Raw genomic sequence first — 11,119 nt, 5'->3', positions numbered from 1 at the left:
CTTCTATCTTTTTCGTGTACTCGACTTTTAGGTTGTGCTTAAGACCTTGCTGATCGACCCAGTGCTAGGATGGATCCATTAGGGTTGTCGTTTTCTTGTAAAAATTTTATAACATGTATTTATACCTTGGATTCTTGTATTTGAGTCTGTGTTGTATTTTTGTACCATTTTTTATTGTTTCCTGTTCTGCTTGTTAGGGTTGACTCTGACCAGGTCAAATCTGAGGCCTTGCACCCAGTGGGGCCCAGCCCCGTTGGATGCGGCCGATCTGTCAGCGGGCCCGGCTTTTGGGCTGGGGCGTGACATTACCAATGTCTGGAGATAAAAGTATCGACATGCAGCTGCAGGTCATGCATGTTCTCATTGTTCTCACCAACTGATCTCATGGGCATGCTTCCATACAGCATACACTCCTATTTCATGTATGAAAAGATCAAGGAATCTTATTGTCAGACAAAGAATAAGAAATCATTTAACTATGCGAAGCTTCTAATTGTCGGGGCTCTATCAGATCTGACTGTAAGTACGCTTAGCTTTTCCATTAGAGGTGGCGAGGATCGGCCTCTACAGAGGTTGGGGCGCTAGCTGTTCGAAGGTCATGGATATTCTACGAGGTATGGAAGGAAACTTTGATCGGCAATAAACCATATTCATAGGTTTTGGGAGGAAGACACACCAAATATCACCGATTTATTCTACTCGAAGAAAAAAGCTATGGTTGAAGAGATTTCTTAAAGCCATAAAGACAGTGCTTCTTGAAAAGCCTAACTCGTCAAAAGCCTTTTGGTTCATTTCATGTGAAGAGGAAACCTGCTCAATCCATTTGTGTCACCACTTACGTCCAGAATCAAGGCAGAAGGTTTACCTGCTATACAAGTGAAAAAAAAAACTGCAAGCATCCAATTCTATTACTAGTCAGACTTCCAACTGTAATGGAACTAGCAAGAATTCAAAAAAAATGAACCTGTTTCAGTTTCCGCCGGAGTTTCATCTGAACAAGACGCATGGTCTGCGACTCAAGAACGTATTCTTGTTCAGGCTATTAAGACATTTCTGAAGGAGACAAACCAACGCTGGGAACGTGTTGCTACTTCAATTCTAGGGAAAACTATGAACTAGTGTAATAAGAAATTTACTTTGTTGAAGGAGAATTTCAGAAGCAATAAAAAGGCTGAGTAGAATGAGCATGTTTACATTTGGGTTGTTTTCATTATCTTTTACAAAAAGGATGCTGGGAAAGGATAAAATTTTTTGCTGACTCTTGGAAATTAAGATGGCATCATGATTCAAGTGGGAGAGATAAGTAAAAAAAGAGGGGAAAATGAAAGAAAAAAAAGGAAAAAAGTGAAGGATGAGTAGGAAAAAAAAGTAAAAATAAAAAAATAAAAAATAAAAGATGAGTAAAAAAAGAGAAAAATGAGGGATAAAAAAATGAAAAATGGAGAAAAAAATAAGAGAAGAAAAGGAAGGATAGAAAAAAGAGAGAAGGAAAAATGAAGGAAGATTAAAAAAAAAAGAGAAGATATGAAGAATAGGTAAAAGAAATGAATGATGGATGAATTTATTAGGGGTATTTTGGTAATTTTCTTTGCAGGGCCTCCTATAAAAAAATCCTATGAAATTTCTCTCATTCCACTTTGAGTCTTGACTTTCTTGGGGTAATTAGATATTTTCATAAATTTTTCTCTAATTCCACCATGAAGTTTTGACTTTCTTGGGGTAACGAGAAATTTTTTATATTTTCTTTAATTCCACCTTGAAGTCTTGACTCTCTTTGGGTAACGAGAAATTTTCATAAAATTTTCTCTAATTCCATCTTGAGTGTTGACTTTCTTGGGGTAACAAGAAATTTTCATAAAATTTTCTCTAATTCCACCGTGAAGTCTTGACTTTCTTAGGGTAACTAGAAATTTTCATAAATTCTCTAATTTCACCTTGAAGTCTTGATTTTTTTTGGGGTAACGAGAAATTTTTCATATTTTCTCTAATTCCACCTTGAAGTATTGACTTTTTTGGGGTAACGAGAAATTTTTTATATTTTCTCTTATTCCACCTTGAAGTCTTGCTTTCTTAGGGTAACGAGAAATTTTCATATTTTCTCTAATTCCACCTTGAAGTCTTGACTTTCTTGGAGCAACGAGAAATTCTCATATTGTCTACACTAAAACCCTCTTTGAACTCATGTTGAGGTCTTTGACATTCACTGGGATGAAAAATTAAATTTTTAAAGAAAATCTCTCTTCAAGCTCACTCTGAGGTCTTTTGACACTCGTCGGAGTAAAAAGAGGTGAAATAAAAAAAAAGAATAATAAAAAAAAACTTTTCTTGAAGTGGAAGGAAGAGTCAAAAAAAGAAAGAAAAAATAGAGAGTTCACAAAAAAATATCTCTCATCAACACTCACTAAGAAAAAAGAAGAGCTAACAAAGATTTTCTTGAAGCCCATTATGAGGTCTCTTTTACGAAAATGAATTAGAGAACTCAATTGGTGGCTTAACTAATGAAAATCAAGCTTATAATTACAGCTTGAAATCCATTTTAAATGCAAGTCAAAATTGTAAGTTAATGACCTAACCATATTAAGGGTCACAACTTAAGATCTAACGGTCAAGGCTCAAAAGCATTGAATAGACCTAAATGCATCATGCAAACGAAAAATGCAACTTTGAGGTTTTAAGACACCCAAAAATCAAAGACTTAAAGAGTTTCACAAGTCAGGAAGTTGAAGATTTTACAAACACAAAGAGCCAAAGTTTTCAGTGATAAAAGAAACAAAGATGATCAAGTGGGCAACTCATAAATACAGAGTGGCCACAGCTTGAGAGCTAAGCTATCTGTCAAGACATAACCCTATATGAAGAAAAGAGAAGAAATCGAGGAGGGTCACATTCACAGAGCTAAAAAGGGTCTTCCGACATACCTTTAGTAAAGGAGTGGAGCAGCCAAGCAAAAAAGTTTGAAAGGCATGATTAAAATAGCTCTTTTTTTAAAAAAAAAAACTCTCTTGTTAAGCTCTCTTAGAGAATAGCTCTCTTACTTTCTGTATTCTCGCCTATGATTATGTGTTCATATGCATCTTTGAAATAAATAAAAAAAATTATTATATGTTTACTTAGTTAATTCTCATTCACACTTGTTTCATAATCGGAGGTTCCCATGACATTGTCTTGGGTAATTAATATTATGGGCTTGCCCCTAATTGGAGTCATGAACCTGCAATCATCTGAAATATAAAAAAAATTAAAATTTGATTTGTGATCCATGCTTTTTAGCCGGTTAATTCTAATCAAAGGCCGGGTGAAAAGAAAAGAGCCCACACTTTATTAATTAAACAAATATTTTATTAACATTAATAAAAATTACTATTATTTTAAAAATAAAAATTTAAATTTAAATTATATTATTATTATAATTATAATTTAAAGTAAACCAACAATTTCGTGATCTATTGATATTGGGTCCCTACATATAAAAAAAAAATATGTTTAAATCTCAACTCATACGAAACAAAGACTCCAAACCTATATTTTATTCACATTTTGTAAAAAAAAAATATTTTAAAATTGTTTTTTTTCCCTCAAATCTAATAATTTTTTTTCACTGCCAACGCTTCTATACCTTAACCCAACGGCATTGAAATGTGTTACTAAAAAATATTTTTTTGAAAATTTTATTTTTAGTTATGACTGTAGAATAACTAAAATAATAACAGCATAACAAAAAAAATTCAAAAAAAAAAAAAATTTCTTTTGGTAACATGTTGCCACGTAGGTATTAAATGATCATTCATGTGCATTGAACCTTATCAAAAAGATTTTTTTTTTTTTAATACCAAGTGATTGATATATATAAATCATTGCATCAATAAAAACGTAAGTTTATGCTGCATAATTAACAGCATGAGATAGAATAATTAAATTAGATCATCTTTAGTTCAATTGAAGAACCAAAATAAATCATTATATATATATATATAGATTATATTTTTCAAAGTGTTCAAAGGTATGAATTATAGAAAGAAGACTATTCAAATAAACAATAATTTAAGAAATAAAAAATACTTTAAAAATGAAAGAAGACTATTAAAATATAGAAAAAAAGGGCATCACTATACAAAAACTTGCCCTAATTTTCCTATTCATTATTTATGTATTATCACAAAGCAATTCATTTGAAGGTCAAACAAAATGTATGAGCAATTCTGTAAAGAACAAACTAATTTAACATACATTGTCACAAGAACTCAATAGATGATTCACTGTCTATAAAAATAATACAATCATCGATTGCTTATTTCCGCTTGCGAGGATTGAATCGAATCAAAGGTGTGACTGGTTCTACAACTCTGAAAATATGTACCCGCATTTCATCTGGCTTAATGAGCTCAAAAATGCAGACGTCACCGGTCTCAAGGTTGTTTGCATAAGAAAATTTGTTCCATCCGCTTCTTAAACCCTGCTCGGCGTCGATAATAAAGGTAAGCTACCGTCCATGGCCTCCCTTCGGGATCCCAAAGTGTCATTTTCGTATTAACCAATACCATATGTTTCTTCGCAAAGTAAAATGGAAGATTCTGCAAATTTCACAATTATAGAACACATTCAGTAAAAATACGAAACTGTAGTTTGCAAAAGTCTAGAGCACAAAGACCCAAAAAGCACATGCTGATCAAATTCTTAGCTTGACTTCTTTAGCAAATTTAACATATTAATTATAGGCTATATACACATTCTATTTTGAACTACTAATATGCGTATCGAAATTCTCCTCAATATGATACAATCAATGGCCAACAGTAATGAACTACAAGAGAAAGTAAGGTTTCCTACTAACCCACTATTTCAATTTCATCCAGCTTCTATCCTGGCATTCTCATTATAATGAACAACAAGAGAAAAAGAAGTTTGATGAGTTACAAGTTGGAATTTTATGCTCAAAAGAGATTGATTCTATCATAAACTGTTGAAATAGAATGTCTGAGGAGACACATTCAAGGAAATTTCCTGAAAAAAACATGAAAGTTGAGATAAAAGAACGAGGACAAGTGTTGTGGAAATCTTACCACTTGAAAATGATGGTAGCAATAGGAGTCTTGCATGACGAGTCTAGTGAACGGATATGCCGACTTGAATGACTTGGACATCTGGAGAGCTCTATCCAATTCTGTTTGTGTAACTTGTCGTCTTTGTGATTTTAAAGGCGCCGAAAAACTTTCTCCTTGCATAGCTACAAGGAAAAATAATAATAAAATAAGAGGCTTGATCTTTGAAACTGGAAAATGAAAAGCAAATTCAAACGGTGAGAATGAATTTCACCTGGTGATTCTTTTGTGCCCTTTTTACTAGAAACCGTTGGCCTTACTTTTCTCCTTTTAGATTCATCATTAGCATCGCTTGAAGTAGAAGCCGATAAAGAAGCACTGAAAGCTCCATCACTTGAATAACTCTGATCTACAAACATACAAATAAATAAATAAACAACAAAGAAAAGATCAAACATCGTGAAAATTCGCTTTTCGACTTACAACCTTCAATAGATAAATCGGAGTTATTAAGCTTCTTTGTCGCATTTGCGCATGCATCACTTTCTCTTTTCCTCTTTGAATTATTTTGGGCTTCTTGATTTTCTTCCGCCATCTTCAGTTTCAGTTTGCTCTTGCTCCTTCCATGATCAATGGTTGGTTTACTTGGCTTGGCAGAAAAAGCTGTTTCCTTCTCACAGGAATTTTCACTTTCTCTTTTCATCTTTGAATTATTTTGGGCTTCTTGATATTCTTCCGGCATCTTCACTTTCGGTTTGCTCTTGCTTCTTCCATGATCAATGGTTGGTTTACTCGGCTTGGCAGAAAAAGCCGTTTCCTTCTCACAGGAATTTTCACTTTCTCTTTTCTTCTTCGAATTATTTTGGGCTTCTTGATTTTCTTCCGGCATCTTCACTTTCGGTTTGCTCTTGCTTCTTCCATGATCAATGGTTGGTTTACTCGGCTTGGCAGAAAAAGCTGTTTCCTTCTCACAGGAATTTTGGTCAAAGATCAACACTGTGAAGTGTGAATCACTGTCGTACCGGAATACCAAGAAATCCCCAGTCGTCAAGGAGTGGTCAACAACAAATTCACCCCAACCTTTGTCTAGTTCCATTGTGCTACCTCTCTTCATCAAGTTCACATCCCATTGATTACCACTTGGACCGATCAATGATAAAGTCTCTGCTAGATCCCCTTCCATGTGTTTCAAAAAACCAGAAGGTACCACCTAAAATCGATACACAAGACATAATAAGAATAAGAAAAAGCACTTATTTCTCTTCTGTGGTTTGTATTGAGTCTCAATCTTATTATGACCAAAGAAGAAATCATTTTCGTACAAAACACAGAATTACTTGCAACGCACCTAAATAACATAAGATTTTATCATTGAACAACAAATTTGATAGCGAGAATAAAAAATTTCTCTTTACAAACCATAAAAAGAATTGCTTGCAATGGATATGCATAAATTAGAATTCGAAAACAACTGCATTTTGATTGAAGCCAACCACAAAATCCAACAGACCAAATTTGACAGCAAGAATCAAAATCTTTCTCTACACAAAACATACACAGAAATGACTGCAATGCAGAAACACAACTTCTTATGATAAAAGGACAACTAGTTTTGTAAATGAACAAAGGAAACCCAAAATAGAACAGCATAACAATTCATCATATAACACACAGAAAGAAAGCTACTTACAGTACAAATACATAAAGTAGAAGGCGCAAAAAACCTTCCTTATGAGTTATGATACAAAGCCATCTTCAATAAACAGAAAAGGCAAAAGAACAGTTCATCAATGAACAAAAATTTCAACAGCAAGAATCAAAAATCTGTTCTAAACATGCAGAAAAAAATAAATTATAAATTCCATCAAGAAAAAAAAAATTTCTTTTTCCCGCATAACAACAATTTTGAAAGCAAGAATAAGAATCAATGATGAAAACAAAGAAAACCCAAACTAAACACCACAAACACCAAATTTGACATCAAGGATCAATCTTGAACACAAAGCATAACTTCAAATCCACAAAAAATTGAAAATTGAATCAAAATATTGACAATCACTGCAAGTAAAAAAGCTTGAGACAAGATTGTACCAGTTGCTGTGAGTGGAGTAGGGGCATGAAAATTTTGAAGAAGTGTGGACTTCTTCTTCTTCTTGTCACCCCCATTAAAAAGCTTTGCTTGATGTGTTTATCTCGCAAAGATCCCAGCTTTGTAGCAAAAATCCTTTGAATCCTAAAACAAGAAGGAGAAGAAGTGGAAACTAGAAACCCAAAAACATAAAAAGTTATAAGCGCAAAGAAAGGATCGCAAAGATAGGAAAGTACTCATGATGATGATCAGCTGTGAAGTTTTTAACAGCCAATATAATCAAATTGTCCAATAATATTATGACACGTATGTACAAAAATGAAACACGTGTAATATATATATATATATATTCCTAGGCCCTTTTGAAATCATAGTTATCAAACCTGGCCCAACAGTCAGACCGGTTGACCCTGTGACCCGGTGCTTCAACCAGTCCGAGTCTTTAATTAGACCTGTTATGCAATCAACTCATTATGACCCTCCTTGATCCCACTTTGACATGGTGGTTAGACCGACCTGGCGGTCGGACCAGCTGACCCGCTAGTCAGACCGATTGACCCAGTTTGATTTGTAATTTCAACTTTGAACTTTGGTTATATATTGGATTGAGTTTGGTTTAATACTTTGATGATGAATTTAAACTTTTATTGTAAATTAGTTGATGCTTGAACTTTGATGTATTGTTATGTGTTGGTATTATGTGAAGTTTGAACTTTTTTCCCCTTTTCTACTGCTTCCAAATCAAAGATTAACAATTGTTTTGTATTTTTTTCCATCAAATTATTTATTTGATAACTAATAATTCATGAATATTATTATGATATATCATTATATAATTAAAAACTAATTTATAATTTTAAAATAATATTTTAAAATATTTTTATTAACCCAGTATTGACCCAAATGACCCGATGGTTGAACCAACTGACCCGTGACCCAAAACCTTGACCGGGTCAATGCCCCGGCCGGTCTGATAAACTATGTTAGAAATGTTTAATTTCTTTTGTAGTCTTTGAATATTATTTTAAAATATGAAATGAATGGAAAAAAAAATTTTAATGTTAAATATTTGTTTTTATCGTTAGTTTAGGATTAGGATTTGATTTTTTTTGCCTAAATTTGAACTTTTTATAATTTGAATTTTTAAAAATTTTTTAATTTTATATATATATATATATATTTATAAATGGAAACAAATAAAGAACCATAAAAATCTAAATTTGATAACTTTGAGTTTATAACCTTATATAAATTGGGTAATTAAGTTTAAACCATCAGATCTATCTTTATGACGAATATTCAACTAAAAAAAGCCTTAATTTTGGATATTTTTTTACATAAATGATAAATAACCATCGTTGAATAATAGGATCTGATGTTTCTTAAAATTTATTAATGTTATTAATTTATTTAAGTGGAAAATAATAATTAATTGAAGAAAAATATAATTTATTTATATGGACTTTTAAAAATCAGCAATTTTACATATGCAACCTTTTAGAAAGGAATAAGTGAGGAGAAATAGTTCGTAATTGGTGTTTCTTACTTCTAGACCCCTTAAAAACTAAAACTTTACACCCTCATAAAAATTTGAATTTCAAGTCTTTGGGGGTGTTTTTTCTTTTTTTAATATATGTACTCCTTTAAAATCTCTAAATTAAATAATGATTTTTATAAAAGTTCTAAATAAATAAGGTTTACCACATCTAATTATATATCAAATTCATCATATTTACCAATAGGTTGATATTTGAAAATTAGTTTTTTTCACACTAATAAAATTTTAAGGGTATTTATTAATAAAAAAAACCAAATAGTTCATTCTTCAGAAATTAGAAGATTAACAAGGACAAATAAATTAAAGCAAAAAAATTTTCAGGGGACTTTTTAAATAATTTATATTTTCCAAACAAACAATTAGATGATGCAAAATAAGGTTGCAAACTAACCAAGCCGCTTTCTGAGTTGTTGGGAGCTTTGTTTAAAAAAAACTCATTTATTTAAGTAAATGAATGAGATGGAGTCTCAAACTGCTCACCTCGGTACTCAAACACATGATACTGTGACTATTTAAATATTTTTTTAAATCATTATTATAGTTATGTTATATAATTAAATTATTGTAGCGTATATAAGGTAGCTAAATTGTTGTACATACATGGGGTTATTTTCTTCTGTGCTTATCTAGGCATTTGTATGTATTTCATTTTGAGCACCTAATTTTGATTTGTATCAATTTGAACACCTCACTTTGATTTTCCTTTCAACGAGGAGGGCTCGAGACAATTCCGGTGAGAGATTGCTGATGTACACCCCATAATGCATGCGTGGATGGCATTTCCCACGTCAAATGAACACGTGGCTCTGTGTTAGTGTTTATATTTGGTCTCCTTGATTTATTCAATCTTGTATATTTGTCATATTTATATTTGGTCACTTGTATATTTGGTATAATTGTATTTAGCCAACTGTACATATAAGAATCTAGGAATATGCTTAGGCATATACAATCTTGTATTCTTATATATATGTTCTCAATATACATGTAGGCTCATCAAGCCTTATTCCTCTTCACTGTGCCAGTTGGATAACTTATCCGTGTGGCGTCTCTTTTTGCCACATTGTATGCCACATCAACAAGCTTCTTAAACCCTCTCCCTCTCACGGTCATCCCCTTCTCTCCCCTTCCTTCCCCTTTGCTTTGCCCTAAAGAACACTAGCCATTCCCCTTCCCCTTTGCTTTACCTGCCAACCATCCCTCGGAGTCCTTTGCTTTGCCCTAGAGAATGCCCTAGAGAATGGCAGCCATTTATCGCCCATCCCTCGAAATCCTTTGCTTTGGCATAGAGAATGCCAACCATCCCTCGGAGTTAGGTTCACTGGCTATATCAACCACCATTTGCGTCTCTTGACTGCATCATGGACGTCAGTTGGGTGATAAAGCCCCTGGAGTTAGGATCACCAAATTATCGTAAGTCGTTTGGTAATTTGTCATGAAATTAGAATTTTATATCAATGTTAGGATCATTGGTGCTTGTGTAAATGTGTTAGTGTATAATGATTGTTTATAGTGAATTGTGCTCGTTTATTTTCTTCCTTTAAAGGCTATGATTTTTATAGTTGAAGTCATGCTGAAGAATAATTGCAAAATGTGATTGTGTATATTGATTGATTTGTTTTTCCTTTAAAGGCTATGGTTTTTGTAGTGTTCAATGGTGATTGTTAATGAACTTTACCATTACTTGATTTCCATTGGATATCTAGCTCATGTAGGAAGAACAAGAAAAAAAAATCAGAATATATGTAAGTCTTACCAAACTACTATAAGCTAAAAGGATGATTTTGGCATCTAGAATGAAAGCTGAAGTATGGACAAAATTTAAATGCTCCTCTCCATTGATTTAATTAGGTTCTTTTGTTATCCATGACTTCCTTTGTTACTAAATTCATCACAATTAATTGCATATACATTGAATGATAACAAATAAGTAAGACTTGGTAAAAGGAGGATCTTATATCATCTTTGAGGATGGAAAAACCTTTAACAACTATCCATAAAATTTTACTATAATGCATGTTAGTATGAGGATTTAATCAGAAAAAAAATCCATCCATGATTTTTTTAACTACCAAAACAAATAAAACTATCTTTCACTTTCTTTAATGCATTTAATATAAGATGGTTGTAACATGCAGACATGTTTGTTTCCTACAATAAAGTTAGCATGATACCCAAATGTGAGCATTTAATTAATTCCATGACTTGTAGTGATGCAACATATTGCTATATCTGTGTCCATGCTAATTATTGTTGCCAATATTGATTACTGTTGCCCTGATAAGATGTCTAGATTAGAAATGTTAAGCATGGCCAAGGAGTTGGGTTTGCAAGTAGATGGTTGCACATTTTGGTGGTTGCGATTTAAAGGTAATAGCTTGAGTTTAGCAGAAATAAAAGATGATGTAGATGCCTTAGATGGCTTTAAATGCT

General features: G+C 32.6%; 1 protein-coding gene across 1 annotated transcript; it reads right to left on the bottom strand.

Annotated features, from left to right (window-relative positions):
- Nucleotides 1-4,125: 4,125 nt before the first annotated feature.
- Nucleotides 4,126-7,313, bottom strand: LOC120262896 (B3 domain-containing protein Os11g0197600-like). The gene is made up of 5 exons (XM_039270807.1): nt 7,131-7,313; nt 5,526-6,249; nt 5,314-5,448; nt 5,061-5,224; nt 4,126-4,571 (listed from the first exon to the last, which is right to left on the bottom strand). The coding sequence occupies exons 1-5, from the start codon at nt 7,203-7,205 to the stop codon at nt 4,407-4,409; spliced, it is 1,263 nt and encodes a 420-aa protein (XP_039126741.1). The 5' UTR covers nt 7,206-7,313; the 3' UTR covers nt 4,126-4,406.
- Nucleotides 7,314-11,119: the final 3,806 nt, after the last annotated feature.

The sequence above is a fragment of the Dioscorea cayenensis genome, chromosome 6 (assembly GCF_009730915.1).
Source record: "Dioscorea cayenensis subsp. rotundata cultivar TDr96_F1 chromosome 6, TDr96_F1_v2_PseudoChromosome.rev07_lg8_w22 25.fasta, whole genome shotgun sequence".
In the NCBI taxonomy this organism is placed as follows: Eukaryota; Viridiplantae; Streptophyta; class Magnoliopsida; order Dioscoreales; family Dioscoreaceae; genus Dioscorea; species Dioscorea cayenensis.
This window is presented reverse-complemented; position numbering and strand designations above follow the sequence as displayed.

Bases quoted from the DNA above. Each gene is read 5' to 3' on its own strand.
- LOC120262896 (XM_039270807.1), bottom strand. From the start codon at position 7,205: ATGGGGGTGACAAGAAGAAGAAGAAGTCCACACTTCTTCAAAATTTTC. The intron at 5,449-5,525 runs GTTGTAAGTCGA...GTATGTTTGTAG, and splicing joins CTCCGATTTATCTATTGAAG to ATCAGAGTTATTCAAGTGAT. The intron at 5,225-5,313 runs GTGAAATTCATT...TTTTCCTTGTAG, and splicing joins GGGCACAAAAGAATCACCAG to CTATGCAAGGAGAAAGTTTT.